Source organism: Coffea eugenioides, chromosome 9 (assembly GCF_003713205.1).
Source record: "Coffea eugenioides isolate CCC68of chromosome 9, Ceug_1.0, whole genome shotgun sequence".
In the NCBI taxonomy this organism is placed as follows: Eukaryota; Viridiplantae; Streptophyta; class Magnoliopsida; order Gentianales; family Rubiaceae; genus Coffea; species Coffea eugenioides.
In genome coordinates, this window is record NC_040043.1 from 5563725 (window position 1) to 5581440 (window position 17716).

General features: G+C 34.8%; 1 protein-coding gene and 2 long non-coding RNA genes across 3 annotated transcripts; all 3 read right to left on the reverse strand.

Moving 5' to 3' along the window:
* Positions 1-107: 107 nt before the first annotated feature.
* LOC113783292 (isopentenyl-diphosphate Delta-isomerase I) lies at positions 108-5252 on the reverse strand. The gene is made up of 6 exons (XM_027329383.1): positions 4859-5252; positions 3276-3331; positions 2599-2690; positions 1197-1299; positions 974-1111; positions 108-590 (listed from the first exon to the last, which is right to left on the reverse strand). The coding sequence occupies exons 1-6, from the start codon at positions 5170-5172 to the stop codon at positions 337-339; spliced, it is 957 nt and encodes a 318-aa protein (XP_027185184.1). The 5' UTR covers positions 5173-5252; the 3' UTR covers positions 108-336.
* Positions 5253-10369: 5117 nt separating this feature from the next.
* Positions 10370-11964, reverse strand: LOC113783695. Its single transcript, XR_003469951.1, has 2 exons — positions 11900-11964; positions 10370-10830 (listed from the first exon to the last, which is right to left on the reverse strand). It is a non-coding gene; the product is annotated as an uncharacterized LOC113783695 (long non-coding RNA).
* A 1428-nt stretch (positions 11965-13392) lies between these two features.
* LOC113783657 lies at positions 13393-15202 on the reverse strand. The gene is made up of 3 exons (XR_003469941.1): positions 14944-15202; positions 14769-14844; positions 13393-13699 (listed from the first exon to the last, which is right to left on the reverse strand). It is a non-coding gene; the product is annotated as an uncharacterized LOC113783657 (long non-coding RNA).
* Between the last annotated feature and the right edge of the window lie 2514 nt (positions 15203-17716).

Here is a 17716-nt window from a genome sequence, read left to right on the forward strand (position 1 = left end):
CCACGAAAGCTTATGCCACACCTCAATTGTTGAAAAACACAAAAGTCTAATTCAACATGTCTGCGTGTAGAGCAACCAAGTTGCTTCAGGATAACAAATCAAACGAATTCCAACTTTTCAAAACCGCTCGAAATTGCGAAAAGCCAACAGAAACTTCAGTGATTTTTTTTATTTCATACAAAATCAAGAAACATATATAATACAGTTCGTACAGTTATTAAACTCACTCAAAGCCTGAAACAGGAAAAAGATATAAACTAGCAATGTAAAGCCTTATGCATCTTCCTACAGTTATCACACCTTCAAACTTATTAGTCACGAACCAGAGCTAACAGCTCAAGTCAGCTTGTGAATGGTTTTCATATCAACTGCATCCAAGAGTGTCCCTTTCTCAACATGTTCCCACCACTTGAACAAGAAATTGTCAACCACCAGTCTGAACCAAGGGGACAGCTTGAGACCCTCCTCACCAGCATCTGCTTTTCTCAAAAGCTCTTTCAACTGCTCCCGATTGATGTACTTCACATCAGCAACTTCATCTGGGTTGGGATTCACCTTGACATCCCGAACAATGAAGAGAAGGTAATCAACTGCAAGTTACCAGAGATGTATTACTAAAAGTACACAATTGTAAGAAACAAAAGGATGCAGTGGCTGGTTGAATAACAGATTGACACGAGGCAAAATCTGAGGAAGCAGAAAATCAGGTAAAAAATCTTGAAAAGTTACACGAGCCAAACTTCCCCAATAAAAGGAGATGGTTCTAAGAAAGAGAACATAGACCTCTGAGTCAAGCTTGTCACCAGTTAATCTACTGCATTAGGATATTTTGATGCGACACTTCAGATGCAATAAAAATGGTGAACTTGGACAGAGAAAATCACTGTGGAATGTAGACAAAACATACTACATGTACTCACAGAGGGAATGACTGATCAAACATGCTAAGCGTCATTATAAAAACATTTCTTACGTTCATGCTCTCCCCACTTCCCGTCAGATGGGGCTTTGTAAAGCATACGACCCAAAGGGGTAAACTTATCGACTGGCAAATCTTCAGCTGGAATACCCAGCTCATCCAAAAGCTTCCTTTGTGCAGCATTCCTCACTCCTAAGAAGTTACTACATACATAAGATTGAGAAAAAAGCTGAATTGCCAAATTCACATCTCAATTAGAAATAAACAATAGATGTACCAAGAACATTCTCTTCAATAAGTTCTGATTCACGGTACAGTGGATGGCTGCAGCAGGTGTTTGTCCATACTAGAGGAAAAGTTACCTTGGTTGCAGATCGTTGCTGCAAAAATAAGATATTTAGTCCAAGGCCTAGTGAAGACGAAAATGGACAAATGGAGCAAGCAAAGAACTGGAATGCTAGTCAGCATACTTAGGTATAGTCATGAAATGGATTAATACTTGCACAAGATCAAAGTCCTAGAACATGCTGAACGTAAGCACCTTTGTTTACACCACATTAAAATATAACTGTATCCCTTATAAGAGAGGATTGCAACCCCAAAAGATGTTCCAAAGAAATGGTAGGACAGAATTAAAACACCTGAATTGTTAATGATGCATAGATACTGTTTGAGGACTAGAGTTTTCACAATGGCCAGCTCTTGGTTGGTTATAAACGTCATCCTTATCAGATTTCCAAGATCTCTCAATACTTCCAATCAAGGCTGCCAGTTGAGGAAGCCCATCTTTACTGATTAAAATATTTGGCAAGATTTTAACTAAAATGCCTGAAATGGTGTTATGTTACCAAAAGCTTGTATAGTTTCACCCGCTATCACCACCTTTAGATTTTTGAGATTATGTGAATTTTCGCATTATACAATGCATTCTTGATGGATGACCACAGGTAAGAAACCTGATCCCAGGATCTGGGAAGTAACATTTGAGCTCTAACTTCATTGCATGCTTCTCTCTTTTCATTTAAATGCGAGTCAAAGCTCAACTACTCCATGATTACACATAGCAAATAACAATTTTTGTTCTTTCTTTAAGCACGTAAAAACTTTCAGATAATATGAGCATGAAGTTGAGTATCTTAGAAGTTATTTTCTGCATGAAAATAACTGACAACACATGCAAGTATGTATCCTATTTCCACTATGAAGAGAAAAAAGTCCTATTTCCATGGAAATTTTATAATCATTTGTAGCCCGCCTTGGAATCTGGCAAGATTCTTAACTTAAACATGGATCGAACACATGAATAGAATTATTGCTTATTGTCTGTGAGTGTCTCAGGTACAATCAGTAAGGAGGCAAGTGCATATAGGATTTCACCTCTTGGCAGCATATGTCGTCATTTTGTAAATTACAATTGATAAATGTAATACGTATGCTGGTCCCTGAATACTCATGAAATGAGTGATAACAACGACCCACTAAAACCATTGAGACATTGTTAAGGAGGCACTAGGCACATTGTCTCTAAAAGTCAGGATTCAGGAGAGAACAGGGACATTAAATGGAATCTAAATTTTTTAAAATGCAATGTCAAAGATGTTCTGAAAATGGAGAGGGGAAACAAGTCCCAATTGACTCTTACATCACATGAACCAGCAAACATCATTTGCAGTGCATACCTGAAGAAGTAACTCAAACTTTGAGTTGAATAAGAATACGCTAAAAGCTCTGTGCAGCAAATTTTCAGATTCAATTTTTTCCATCAAGTGGCCTGCATATCAAAAACTACCATATTTTAATTGTCCAGATAACGTAAAAGCATCCTTAGCCTACACTATAGTATGTGAAACTAACAAAATCTTAATCATACAGACTCAAACTACTCCACACAAGGCTTTGTAAGTTTCTGTGACTTCAGAAGCCCATCATGTGCAATTAAATTTTGTACAATGCATATGACTGAGATGAGATCTCAGATTTTATTGGACTGCCAGATCTCGACTAACTACTAATTATCCAAGTGATGAGATATTAGCAAGAAAGTGAACATAAGAGGGAATTAGGATCAATGTTAAAGAAGCTGGAACTCAAAATAAACCAAAATAATGCTAATGCTTTGACGGTAAGCCATACTTGCCACAAAGTGATGAGAAAATAGCACTATTTCTGAAGCATATAAAACCATGGTTACGAACAATGACACAGAATCAACTTGGCAAGACAGGAAATCTATTGTTAGCCAGTGAATTGGAACCATCCAAATATACATAAATATCTAGATTTAGCAGGTGAATGTGATACAGGGAGAGAGGGCGGAGAGAGAGAGAGAGTAAAATGAAGAAAAGCACCAACTTACAATTATATTTGGTATCATGACCAACAACACGATCATTCTCATCTACCAAAATGCATCTGCAGGATCAAGAATCATACGATTGGGTCAAAACACTGAAAGACAGAAAGAAATGGGAAAGAAATAGGATGCATGGGAATTGAAAGTTAATGAAACTCATCCACATTCAAAATTTTGACATAAACTGGGAAAATTTTTCATTTTTTAAATTAAAAATTTCAACACAACTAGTCCACATCATGCCATCATGTTGATGAGGCATTTCATCAAATTAGAGCACAAAATTTGTTAATAAGAACTTCTATCTCATGACATGCCTTTTCTCATTTGCTTTAACGATTTAAAGTAGCTTTACAAGGAAAATATTTCTGGAAAAAACAATTTTAAAAAGATAAAAGGCTACTTTTGTCTGAGAATACTTAAAAAGCAAAACAAGAGGTCCTTCTTAAAGCTCAAACAAAATAAAAGCAACGATTAGGGGAAAAATATCAGCCGACTGCAGTAGAGGAAAAGTAAGCAGTAAACAGCTATCGTACACAATACAAACAAAACCATCAGGAATGATCAATATGCCCAGTATCGTTCTGTCAACTTAACCATATTCAGATTTCCAAAGAGTGAGAAAAACAAAAAAGAACAACAGAAATCTGCAGAGACTTTTTACAGTCAGATTTGCAAGAGTTCTTTTCCAAAGATAAAATGCTGGATACTTGATATTTCATCATATTAACCCAGAAAATGGTATAATAACCTTACGCACTCTAAAAGTGCGCTGATTTCTATATACTGGGACAAATCACCTAACAAACTTCAGATTGGGAATATTCACGAGTCAGGAAAAGCTCATAAAACCAATTTCACCCAAACAAATTTGATATTTCTTCCGTTGTACATAAATCATGAAGAACAGCAATAATGTAAAGAAAAGAACTTCCTCCTAGAGGAAAAAAACTGCTCGAGTGAAATTAGTAAAGTTTTAGCTCCATTTGATTTATAGGTCAAGAAAAGAAATCAAAGAAGGGCTTCATTTCCTTCTTTACTTTTTTGGCCCGTCTTCAAAGTAGCATATGTCAATTCAGATTTGTCCCATCAACACGGATCCGTGTATCCTTTTTTTTCCCCTTGACAAAGAAATTTCAAACAACAAAATCTCTGCGAACCTAATTCACCACTTTCAACCCAAACACGGATTAGACTGTTCATTAACTTTTATTCGTGCAAGACAAGAAATTTAAATTTTTTCAAAAGACTTGTTGGAGATTCTAATTAAAATTCAAAACACTCTAATAAAATCACAACCAAAACAACAATGAGAACAAAATGAACGGATGATGCCATTCCTCTCCTCTTTACACGGATTCAAATCTAAAATCTCAAAACTGACCTAACTAAGCCACATGAAAATCGTAAGACTTACGTCCACACAGCACGAATATATGATCTTAAAAAATTCGAGAAGCTATATTAGAACCCAAAAAAAAAAAGCATCCGAAGCAACTTCCGCGCTCGCAGGCAAACCGGAGACCACATAAAAGGTAAAATGTTAAAGGGAACAGGCGTAGAGAAATAAGAAGAAGGTTATTAACTCGTCTTCGAACATGAGGCGTCTCTGGACGACGTCCATTGCCGCATCGGCAATTGCATCACCCATGACTGTGGAGCTGCTGGTGGATGCTGTAACTGCGGACATGCGCGAGAACGAGGAGGAGGCAGAAGAAGACAGCGAGCTCCGACAGAGAGGTGATGCGGCAGCGGAGAGAGTTTGTTTGAGGAAGGAGGTAGCAAATGGGGAATGAGATCTGAGGACTGGAAATGTCGAGGAGGAAGTGGGGGAAGAGGAGGAGAGTGAGATCCTCTTGAGGACGGTTTGAAAACGAGGAGTGGTGAATGTGGAAGACATTTTCTGATTTCTCTCTTTCTGAATGGCTTTTGTAGCCAAGAAAAAGGCCAAAGTCTGTTGGGTGGGACTGTGGGAGGTTGGAGGTGGCTCGGCACCTACCTGGCCGTTCGTCAGGATATAAATGAGGGGCAATTTCAGAAGCCTCCCTCGAGTTTTTTGACAATTTCACTTTTAGCCCCTTTGAGATTTTGAAAATTATACATACCACTCTTTAGATTCTTATTTTAATGACAAAAATTATTCAGTGGTCAAAATTTTTGAATGAATTAACCATACAACATCACAAATCCACTTTCAATACTCATCTCTACTATTCTAAACCTTTCATATTCTCGCATCCTAAATCATAATATCACTATCTTCGTTACCATCACCATCATCAACTCCTGAATTCTAAAACCTCAATTTAAGTGAAAAGAAAAAGAAAATTGGCACCATTAGGTTCAAAAAAATCTCACCAACTGCATTAATATGACGCCTTATCCTTCAAATATTGGAGCACCGACATCAGCCTTGTCCCTCTTAAACACCTTTCAGCCACATATTCTTTTATTCAATTTTAGATCCTCTAAGCAAAACTTAATTTTTAATATGTTTAAAAATGTGTTTATGACATAATTGATTATTCCATGAGTGAACATTGTCTTTGTTTCCGTTTCATGTCTAATTGTGTGAAATGCGCATTCATGTGCACAAGATTAGGAGCATATTATTTTATTGCATGAAAAATATTGATATGCTAAGGTTATTATGATCATTTTATAAGATTAAGGGAGTTAGGTGCAACATTAAAAATTTTAAAGGTATTAGATGAAATTATTAGAAACATCAAGAAATGTTTCTGAATTATCCCTGTCAATAATACTACATAGATGTACACCGTGCCAGAACGGTTGATAGGAGAATCGTACGAGCTGATTTTATACAAAATGTACAAGATGTAACTTTATATGTACACGATGTAATTCACTTTCAATAACGTTTAACTATAAAACAAAATTTTATACTTTACACATAATGTAAAAAATAATATACAAGATACAATTTGAATCTTACATTTTTTTTTAATCAAATTTTAGCCATGGTAGTTGCATCTTACAAGCGTTCCTGCCCCTCCTCCTACATAGACAGAGACGAGAAAGTAAGAAAAGTTGTAGACCTTTGATAGTTTAAAGGCGTAGGTGGGGACAATTATAAAAAAATGTATAGGTTGGAACAATTATAAATTTAGTTTTGTCAAGAGGGAACAATTATAAATTTTTTTTTTGTCAAAAGGGAACAATTATAAATGGAGAATCTTTTTCTTTCATCCTAGCTTATTCCCCCGCCGCCTCAGTTCGTCAAAAGAAAATGGTGGGAATATATTCATTTTCTGAATTTTATTTTATCTTCACTAACACTTTTTCGAAGATGTATATAGTACTAAATACACAACGTGAATTAAAGTTATAAAAAAAACAAAATTACCACTTTGAATATCATTACATGGGTTGTTTAATTTCTATGTTATGATCAAATGCTTCGTAAGAATCATATTTAGGTTTCGGTCATAATTTCAGACAATTATTTAAGTTTAACACGTTTAACACTTAAACGGAAATGAAGGAAATTGATATTCGTACTCCTCATTTTATGGTTAGAAATGTTAATTTACATCATCGCTCGCTCGCACGTCTTGACTCACACCACCCACTTTTCCACATCATAGAACTCGAAAAAACTTAAAAAGAAAAAAAAATGACCCTGATAAAATAAAATTTTTTTTTTACTTTTTTCTGTAGTATATTTCTTTTTTTTTATTATTATTTTTTATTGTGTTCAATTTCAGAGGATCCTAAGCCCCTTGTATTGTTCCCAACGACATGATGGATGCATGTCAATTTCGGACTGCAACGGGAAACAATTTGTGTATTTTTCACAAGGGCATCATGTGCATGTGAATTTTTTCAGACTAACTGCGAAATTTGTCTGAACCTGTTTCTGGGTTGATTGAAGAAGACATCAATTGCCGTTTGTCCCAACAGGTGCCCGATTTTGGGTCAGCCGGTGCCCGATTTTTAATGACAAGAAAGGGACGAGATACATACGTCCAATTGCGTGAGCCAACCAACAACTGGACCGCTGGCTAGAGAGAGCTCCTTTAAATCCTCTATCTTGCGGGTCATGTTAGACGTACACGTTTCTTGTTCTTGAGAAAAAAAAAAAAAATTAGGGAGTGCAGCGTGACACGAGAAAAGATTAAAGGCTATTCTCTTTTTTAAGGACATAATAATAAAACTCACTTATCTCCTCGAAGATACAATAACCAAAAAAAAAAAAAAAAAAGAGTAGTGAAAGAACAAAATGTACAAGTATGTTTCTTATTTAGATATTTCAATTTTTTTTTCAAAGAACATTTAAATGATATGGTCGTGTACGTCATATTTTATGAATACCTATATGTGACAGGTTATAAGTATTAATTGTTAGAAAATTCTATACTAAGCGATATACGATTTTATGGGATACAAACAAACTAAATTAAATGATGGTTCAGATTCTTGATTTTAAAGTTTCTCATATTCGTCTCTATCGCTAAAAAATATCATCATGATTCAGGGTTGTTTGTTTTTCTTTATAGGTGGAAACTGAATTGCTTATTGAAATATTTGCTTCTGCCAATGCCTCGTGTGCCACGAGGAGAATTAGGCACCATATTCATCCAAAAAAAAGAGGACACCACGAAATTAATCGAACCCGGGGGGAAATTTTGGAAATCACATCACCAGCAAAGACAGCCGATACACTTAATAAGCAGGTGGGCCGGGGAGCACTAGAATTGTGTAGACTCTTATTGGCATTTAGTAGATTAGATCACTACGTAGTTCGGCGAGAAAAATGGCTCTTTATTTCATCCTTCCTCTCTCTTTTTTGTCCAAAGAAAAATGATGGTATATTGTTTTATGAGTTTGGTTTTATCCCCGTTTCAATTCCAATCGTTGGCATGCAGGTAATTTGCACTATTCCTTGATTGAAGCATGCATCAAACCGTTTAGATACCAAGAGGGCAACAAAATTTACCAAGTCCCCTAGGGCTCTACATGCAATTTCTTCTATCCGATGTAAACTAATAAATGACAAATTTAGCTTTTATCTTGTATGTGTGTATGAGTAATATATGAGTTGGTCGAATTGTATTTTAGTATGGAAAATATAAGTGAAACATTACAAAAACCACACAATTTAAGGCATAGAACTTTCACAACAAGATGAAATAAAGAGAATCTTGAAAGGAAGTTCACATAGACAAATCACGAAATAAAAAACTAAAAGTTCGAAGCGATTTAGGTATAACATAAAGTGACATTAGTGCAATTTTTATCTCCATTAAGGTACATTAGTAACATAAAAAGTGAGTGACAAAAGGGTATGTTTCTAGTCTGCAATTAAACTTGAGAGGCTAAAATACATAAATTTATGGATAAATCTTTTATATACTGACAGTGTATATACTAGCGAGTTTAGATGCATATCATATATATATATGTGTATAATTTGATGTTTAAATTCAAATTCAAATGATGTGACATTCATCCAATTCCGTTAGTGTATACACTGACAGTGTAGAAGAAGGGGCACATTTCGCTAAGTTTTTACTATTGCTGCCATTACTGTAGTTATAAAACATGAAGAAGGGGCATGCAAATTATAATTGTCATTAGTTTGCGACAAATGATGTGGGGGGTGCAAGGAGGACAGCCCTCTTGATAATGAGGTGAATTGTTTAAATTGTTTTCCTGCTTCTATATCATCACAAAGTTGGGTTCCCATAGCAGTATTTGGACGTCATAACTTAAAGCAGTATGAAAGTTGGAGATACCTCTGCTGTTGGGGTCCGCTCCAAAATCCAGAAGCAGTAGCACACAATTCTCGTTTCCTTTTGATGCAGCTACATGCTGAGTACAAAAAAAGGATGTAGAATGAACAAAAAGACAGAATTGCATTCTAGAAATAATTTTTAAGGAGTCAAATGAGAGTAGTATATATATACACACCATGGCAGTTCTCCCATCGTTGTCAGATTCATTTGGATCTAGACCAAATGAGTGGCCAGAGAAACGGAAGGCAGGGGGGAGACGGTGGTGGGAAAGGGTTGCAGGTGGAAGCGATGGTGGAGAGCAGAGCACCTGCGGCTGAGGAAAAATGGTGAGTTAGATAGAAAGAGAGGGGTGCCGATACCCTTGACCCGATTTTAATTTTTGATCCATATTAGATCCGCGTTTGGACCCGTTTAATTGTGGAATTGGAATTAGAATTCTTTTGATCTGGTAAAGAATTCAATTCATGGAATTGGAACCTCTTGGAATTAGAATTCAATGCTAATTCTATGGAAAAGGCAGCATCCAAACACAAGAACTAGAATTGGGGTTCCAATTCCAATTCTAAACCCCAATTCTATGGGGTACCAAACATACCCTAAGGGTACGTTTGGTTCTACAGAATTAGAATTGAATTAGAATTGAAATTCTATAGAATTGGAATTCTATGAATTGGAATTCCAAGTCATTTCAATTCTTTCGTTTGGGAAATGCATAGAATTGATACGGAATTTATTTGAAATTCCAAATTCTTTGTTTGTATGAGAGAAGAATTCATTAGGAATTAGAATTGTTTCCAACTAATATTTCCTTACATAAAAAATTTCTTTTTTTTACTATATAATAATTTTTTAACATTTAGCTAATTGTTACTAAAGCTTTAAGGAAAAAACCAATTAGTACCTTTAATAATTTATTTTTTCTTGCATTTAACTGATTGTTAATAAAGCTTTAAAAGAAAAAAAATTAGTTCCTTTTTTGCAAAAATAAAAAATTCTTTTTTTTAAAAAAATTAAATTATATTAAATAAAAAATAATTGTATATTCTAACTTAAAAAGTAGTTAATATTTATCGAGTTAAAACCTTGATACGTTTTTAAAGTTAAGAACTTTAAATTTTAGAAAATCAAAAGCCTACTCTATCAAAATGCTAAAGCCCTACTTTTGTCAGATGACCAATTCACACACAGTCAAGTACTTGCTAAATAGAATAATATCTGTCATCAATTCTTTAGTGAGTGTGCAGACTTGTGGAAGATAAAAACCAACAGAATACAGGAAGAGCACTTATACAAAATCTCCTTAACTTTGAAAAAGAATGCAAAGGTTCATGTAACTCAAGGACAAGTCAGGGCATCAACACAGGCAGCTATGTTAATCTCAATATCTAAAATGCTAGTTCATCAGACAAAAGATCCAATGTTCCATTCTTATCATCTCAAAAACAGAGAAAATAGCTGAAATACTCTCTAGAATCTTTCTATAATCTTGTTTTGATCCATTACATAAAAAACAAAGAACTCATCAGAATTTAAAAAGTCATGGATACACGATGGAGTAGTAACAACTTCTACTTGCTCTACTTGGGCTTCCAGCAATCAGCTCAACTTCTTCTACAAAACAACTTCAACTGGAGATTACCAAAAAAAATCAATTACCAATGCACATTTACCATCCAATTTGTTTCCTTGGTTCATTTGGTCAATAAAACAGGTGCCCATTACACGATCCATTTCAGGAGTCCAAGTGAAATACCCTTTGCCTTTCCCTTTTGACTGAGATGTTGCTTCAGATGCCATATCTGAGGCAGATATGCACCAGAAAAACATCACAATGTCATGTTCTTAAGAACATATTTAATAGCTACTGCATTATAGAACTAAAAATGAAAGGCAAATATGCACCTAGTCATGAAAGGCAATCGATCTCTAAACTTAAAAACGTGTTGGGCTGGACATTGATTTCATATCATTGAAGAGTAAATAAAGGGAAACGTCCATCAAAGGTAAACAGAATTCCTGTATTTTAAGTTCTATGACTATGGCTGGACATTCCAATTCTTTGCTTATGCTGTCTTCAAACAAAACTAGAAAAAAATGATTTGCCTTAAATGTCGAATGAGCTTTCACTAAGAGAAGGCATCAAGATTCAGAAGTGATATTTATGCCTCAAAGATACCAATTATTTTGTAGAGAGCATGTTAGTCTCTTTAATGAGTAAGGAGAATTCTACACTTAAAAAAGCCAAAACTCAAACCATATGAGAAGGGAGTTATAAAAGATTTGAGTACAACAACCCCCAAAAACAGCAATAACAAAATACAAAATGAAAAAAATACAGATCAACAGGCAAACCAAAATGAAATGGACAATCGCAGTAAATATAGACACCTTTTAAAAGAGTAAATGAGACTGGTGTTACAGTTGTCTAGGAGATGCAGATTCAGCCATTTTCAACTTGTACGGAATGACCAAAAGGGTATTTTTCACTTCTCACTGATGCAAGAGGGCCAGCCCATACAGTCCGCACTCGGACAGGATGAGGGGTAAATCATACAGTACTAGCAATTAAATCAAAGACGGCTCAAATTAATAAATAAAACTGACGCCTGGAGAGTATTAGGGGCCACATTTCGCTAAGTTTTTACTATTGCTGCCATTACTGTAGTTATAAAACATGAAGAAGGGGCATGCAAATTATAATTGTCATTAGTTTGCGACAAATGATGTGGGGGGTGCAAGGAGGACAGCCCTCTTGATAATGAGGTGAATTGTTTAAATTGTTTTCCTGCTTCTATATCATCACAAAGTTGGGTTCCCATAGCAGTATTTGGACGTCATAACTTAAAGCAGTATGAAAGTTGGAGATACCTCTGCTGTTGGGGTCCGCTCCAAAATCCAGAAGCAGTAGCACACAATTCTCGTTTCCTTTTGATGCAGCTACATGCTGAGTACAAAAAAAGGATGTAGAATGAACAAAAAGACAGAATTGCATTCTAGAAATAATTTTTAAGGAGTCAAATGAGAGTAGTATATATATACACACCATGGCAGTTCTCCCATCGTTGTCAGATTCATTTGGATCTAGACCAAATGAGTGGCCAGAGAAACGGAAGGCAGGGGGGAGACGGTGGTGGGAAAGGGTTGCAGGTGGAAGCGATGGTGGAGAGCAGAGCACCTGCGGCTGAGGAAAAATGGTGAGTTAGATAGAAAGAGAGGGGTGCCGATACCCTTGACCCGATTTTAATTTTTGATCCATATTAGATCCGCGTTTGGACCCGTTTAATTGTGGAATTGGAATTAGAATTCTTTTGATCTGGTAAAGAATTCAATTCATGGAATTGGAACCTCTTGGAATTAGAATTCAATGCTAATTCTATGGAAAAGGCAGCATCCAAACACAAGAACTAGAATTGGGGTTCCAATTCCAATTCTAAACCCCAATTCTATGGGGTACCAAACATACCCTAAGGGTACGTTTGGTTCTACAGAATTAGAATTGAATTAGAATTGAAATTCTATAGAATTGGAATTCTATGAATTGGAATTCCAAGTCATTTCAATTCTTTCGTTTGGGAAATGCATAGAATTGATACGGAATTTATTTGAAATTCCAAATTCTTTGTTTGTATGAGAGAAGAATTCATTAGGAATTAGAATTGTTTCCAACTAATATTTCCTTACATAAAAAATTTCTTTTTTTTACTATATAATAATTTTTTAACATTTAGCTAATTGTTACTAAAGCTTTAAGGAAAAAACCAATTAGTACCTTTAATAATTTATTTTTTCTTGCATTTAACTGATTGTTAATAAAGCTTTAAAAGAAAAAAAATTAGTTCCTTTTTTGCAAAAATAAAAAATTCTTTTTTTTAAAAAAAATTAAATTAAATTAAATAAAAAATAATTGTATATTCTAACTTAAAAAGTAGTTAATATTTATCGAGTTAAAACCTTGATACGTTTTTAAAGTTAAGAACTTTAAATTTTAGAAAATCAAAAGCCTACTCTATCAAAATGCTAAAGCCCTACTTTTGTCAGATGACCAATTCACACACAGTCAAGTACTTGCTAAATAGAATAATATCTGTCATCAATTCTTTAGTGAGTGTGCAGACTTGTGGAAGATAAAAACCAACAGAATACAGGAAGAGCACTTATACAAAATCTCCTTAACTTTGAAAAAGAATGCAAAGGTTCATGTAACTCAAGGACAAGTCAGGGCATCAACACAGGCAGCTATGTTAATCTCAATATCTAAAATGCTAGTTCATCAGACAAAAGATCCAATGTTCCATTCTTATCATCTCAAAAACAGAGAAAATAGCTGAAATACTCTCTAGAATCTTTCTATAATCTTGTTTTGATCTATTACATAAAAAACAAAGAACTCATCAGAATTTAAAAAGTCATGGATACACGATGGAGTAGTAACAACTTCTACTTGCTCTACTTGGGCTTCCAGCAATCAGCTCAACTTCTTCTACAAAACAACTTCAACTGGAGATTACCAAAAAAAATCAATTACCAATGCACATTTACCATCCAATTTGTTTCCTTGGTTCATTTGGTCAATAAAACAGGTGCCCATTACACGATCCATTTCAGGAGTCCAAGTGAAATACCCTTTGCCTTTCCCTTTTGACTGAGATGTTGCTTCAGATGCCATATCTGAGGCAGATATGCACCAGAAAAACATCACAATGTCATGTTCTTAAGAACATATTTAATAGCTACTGCATTATAGAACTAAAAATGAAAGGCAAATATGCACCTAGTCATGAAAGGCAATCGATCTCTAAACTTAAAAACGTGTTGGGCTGGACATTGATTTCATATCATTGAAGAGTAAATAAAGGGAAACGTCCATCAAAGGTAAACAGAATTCCTGTATTTTAAGTTCTATGACTATGGCTGGACATTCCAATTCTTTGCTTATGCTGTCTTCAAACAAAACTAGAAAAAAATGATTTGCCTTAAATGTCGAATGAGCTTTCACTAAGAGAAGGCATCAAGATTCAGAAGTGATATTTATGCCTCAAAGATACCAATTATTTTGTAGAGAGCATGTTAGTCTCTTTAATGAGTAAGGAGAATTCTACACTTAAAAAAGCCAAAACTCAAACCATATGAGAAGGGAGTTATAAAAGATTTGAGTACAACAACCCCCAAAAACAGCAATAACAAAATACAAAATGAAAAAAATACAGATCAACAGGCAAACCAAAATGAAATGGACAATCGCAGTAAATATAGACACCTTTTAAAAGAGTAAATGAGACTGGTGTTACAGTTGTCTAGGAGATGCAGATTCAGCCATTTTCAACTTGTACGGAATGACCAAAAGGGTATTTTTCACTTCTCACTGATGCAAGAGGGCCAGCCCATACAGTCCGCACTCGGACAGGATGAGGGGTAAATCATACAGTACTAGCAATTAAATCAAAGACGGCTCAAATTAATAAATAAAACTGACGCCTGGAGAGTATTAGGGGCCACATTTCGCTAAGTTTTTACTATTGCTGCCATTACTGTAGTTATAAAACATGAAGAAGGGGCATGCAAATTATAATTGTCATTAGTTTGCGACAAATGATGTGGGGGGTGCAAGGAGGACAGCCCTCTTGATAATGAGGTGAATTGTTTAAATTGTTTTCCTGCTTCTATATCATCACAAAGTTGGGTTCCCATAGCAGTATTTGGACGTCATAACTTAAAGCAGTATGAAAGTTGGAGATACCTCTGCTGTTGGGGTCCGCTCCAAAATCCAGAAGCAGTAGCACACAATTCTCGTTTCCTTTTGATGCAGCTATATGCTGAGTACAAAAAAAGGATGTAGAATGAACAAAAAGACAGAATTGCATTCTAGAAATAATTTTTAAGGAGTCAAATGAGAGTAGTATATATATACACACCAGGGCAGTTCTCCCATCGTTGTCAGATTCATTTGGATCTAGACCAAATGAGTGGCCAGAGAAACGGAAGGCAGGGGGGAGACGGTGGTGGGAAAGGGTTGCAGGTGGAAGCGATGGTGGAGAGCAGAGCACCTGCGGCTGAGGAAAAATGGTGAGTTAGATAGAAAGAGAGGGGTGCCGATACCCTTGACCCGATTTTAATTTTTGATCCATATTAGATCCGCGTTTGGACCCGTTTAATTGTGGAATTGGAATTAGAATTCTTTTGATCTGGTAAAGAATTCAATTCATGGAATTGGAACCTCTTGGAATTAGAATTCAATGCTAATTCTATGGAAAAGGCAGCATCCAAACACAAGAACTAGAATTGGGGTTCCAATTCCAATTCTAAACCCCAATTCTATGGGGTACCAAACATACCCTTAGTGTAATTGGCTGTCAAAAGATCAAATTTCTTAACTTGTATTTTTATTCAAAATTTTTTAGATTTTCACTAGCGATGAAACTCGTTTGATCCGATGGCAATTCAGTTCCTTTTAAATTATCTATTGATCTATTTGAATCTATCCCTTCCACTTAGTGTAGAGTAGGAGCAGGTATATAGTAAAAATTATTATATCGACAAAAGGGGGAAAAAAAAAAAGTCCTACTCTTACCAACTTTTGGCGGCGCCCGTAGCAATTTCTAATAAGTAATCTAGTCATTTTTGTCACGAAACCTATAGTCAGAAATGCTTGTGTATTTCGGGTTTGACAATGATAATGCCAGAAACGTTGCGCTTGGAATTATTCAAAGTTCAAACCGGCCAGTCACTTGCAGGATGAAAATAATAGAAATGATGGGCTTAACCTGGTCTAATCACTCAGGCTATACTTTGGCAGGATCGTTCTGACATTTTATGGATCAACCTAACCTGGTCAATTTCTTGTTTCCAGCCTTTTAAGAGTGAGCCGAATCGTTTTGACATTTTATGTATCTTACCTAACCTCGTCAATTTCTTGTTTCCAGCCTTTAAGAGTGAGCCGAATTTTTCTGGTAGGCGAGCAATTGAGGCTGACATTTTCGTTGGCGATAATTTACAGGGGATAGCTGGACTATCCAATCAGAGAACGCCGCAGCTAATGGTCCGTTAGATCGTAATCAATCAATCACGTCATACATACGGAACAGATCCTAGAAGTTGATTGATGGTTGATAAAAAAAAAAAGAAAAGAAATGGGGGTGGTAATTTCAGAGCGACTATTTTACTAGCCACCCTTCAAGTTTAGAAGATTATATATTATTGATTTCTCTTGAAATTAATTATCTTGTAATATTTTGGCCCAATTTAGTAATTAAAAATGATGTTATGAAAAGAAAAATAACATGATGATTCCATTATTGTCTCTCATTTACTACATTATTTAGTTAGTTTAATACCAATTCACACATTAAAGAAAAATTCTAAAATTTGCTGTTTATTATTAGGGGGTCAAATCACATATATCATCAAAAAATAGTATATTATTCTATATTTTTCAATTAATGCAAGATCCAATTTACTCTTTTTAGTTACGTACCTATTACCAAACATAATTAACAATAAATATTCAAAAAAATTTGCAACTAAAACATTACAGGGTGTGAAGAACTTTAGCATCGCAAATATTCTTATCAACATATTCAGATTAGTTGTTGAGATTTTTATGGTATTAAAGTTTGCTTTTTGTAATGTTTTGGTCTTAGATTTTTTTAATTATTTATTGTTGATCATGTTTGACAATGAATCTATAACTGAAAAGAATAATTTGAATCTTACATTAAATGAAATACATAGAATAATACACTATTTTGTGATGTTATATGTGTCTTGATCCCTGATGATAAAATAGCAAATTCTAGTGTTTTTCTTTAATATATAGGTTGGTATTAGATTAACTAAATAATATAGTAGATGAGGGACAATGGAGGAATCAAATTATATTCTCTCCCCTAGTATCATTTTTTAATTACTGGTTAGACTTAAATGTTACAAGATAATAAATTTCAAACGAAGTTAGTGTAATTTTTTAAATTTAAGAGCGATCAGTGAAATAGTTAGAAACCTTAGGGGAGGTTTCTGAAATTATCCCAAAAAAAAAAAAAAAAAAAACTAGTCGATTAGAGTGTTCATGGCCGAGAGCAATCGAAGGGATTTGGGAGAAATTATTACTTTTATTATACTAGTTTCAAACATGTCAATCATGTCTTCGTTTTGGAACTAGCTAGCTGGTATGGCATTCAATTTTGTAGGGTATGAAAAATTTATTTTGAATAATACTATAGCACTTTTTATAATATAACATAAAATGATAATTAAAAAAACATATATATAATGTGACAAAATAATTTTGTCCAAATATTAAGTTATAAGAACAAACCCCCAATAGAAGGCAAAATACCTACTATTAAGAATACGGAGAGGGAGCTGCTAGCCAGAAGTAGGGGGGGGGGGGGGGAAGCACGTAGTCATTCTAAACTGGTCAAAAGTGATACTACTTCACAGGACAAAATACTTTTGCCTCGTCTCTGCGAGATGAAAGCTTTTAGGAGGATGAATCTTGCTTGCCTCATAATAATCTGAATTTGGTGGATAGTCATCTTTTCTAATGTGATCGCATCAATTTTTAGAAAGCCTTTAAGATCTTGTCTTCAAATTAAGTGATGAATGTTTATTTTTTTTTTTTCCAAGAAAATACCCATTAGGTGCAATACATTTGTGAATTCTTCGAAAATGGTGAGCATTCATCTCTTT

Bases quoted from the DNA above. Each gene is read 5' to 3' on its own strand.
- LOC113783292 (XM_027329383.1), bottom strand. From the start codon at position 5,172: ATGTCTTCCACATTCACCACTCCTCGTTTTCAAACCGTCCTCAAGAGG. The intron at 1,112-1,196 runs GTACATCTATTG...GTAACTTCTTAG, and splicing joins TATTGAAGAGAATGTTCTTG to GAGTGAGGAATGCTGCACAA. The intron at 591-973 runs GTAAGAAATGTT...GGTAACTTGCAG, and splicing joins GAAGTGGGGAGAGCATGAAC to TTGATTACCTTCTCTTCATT.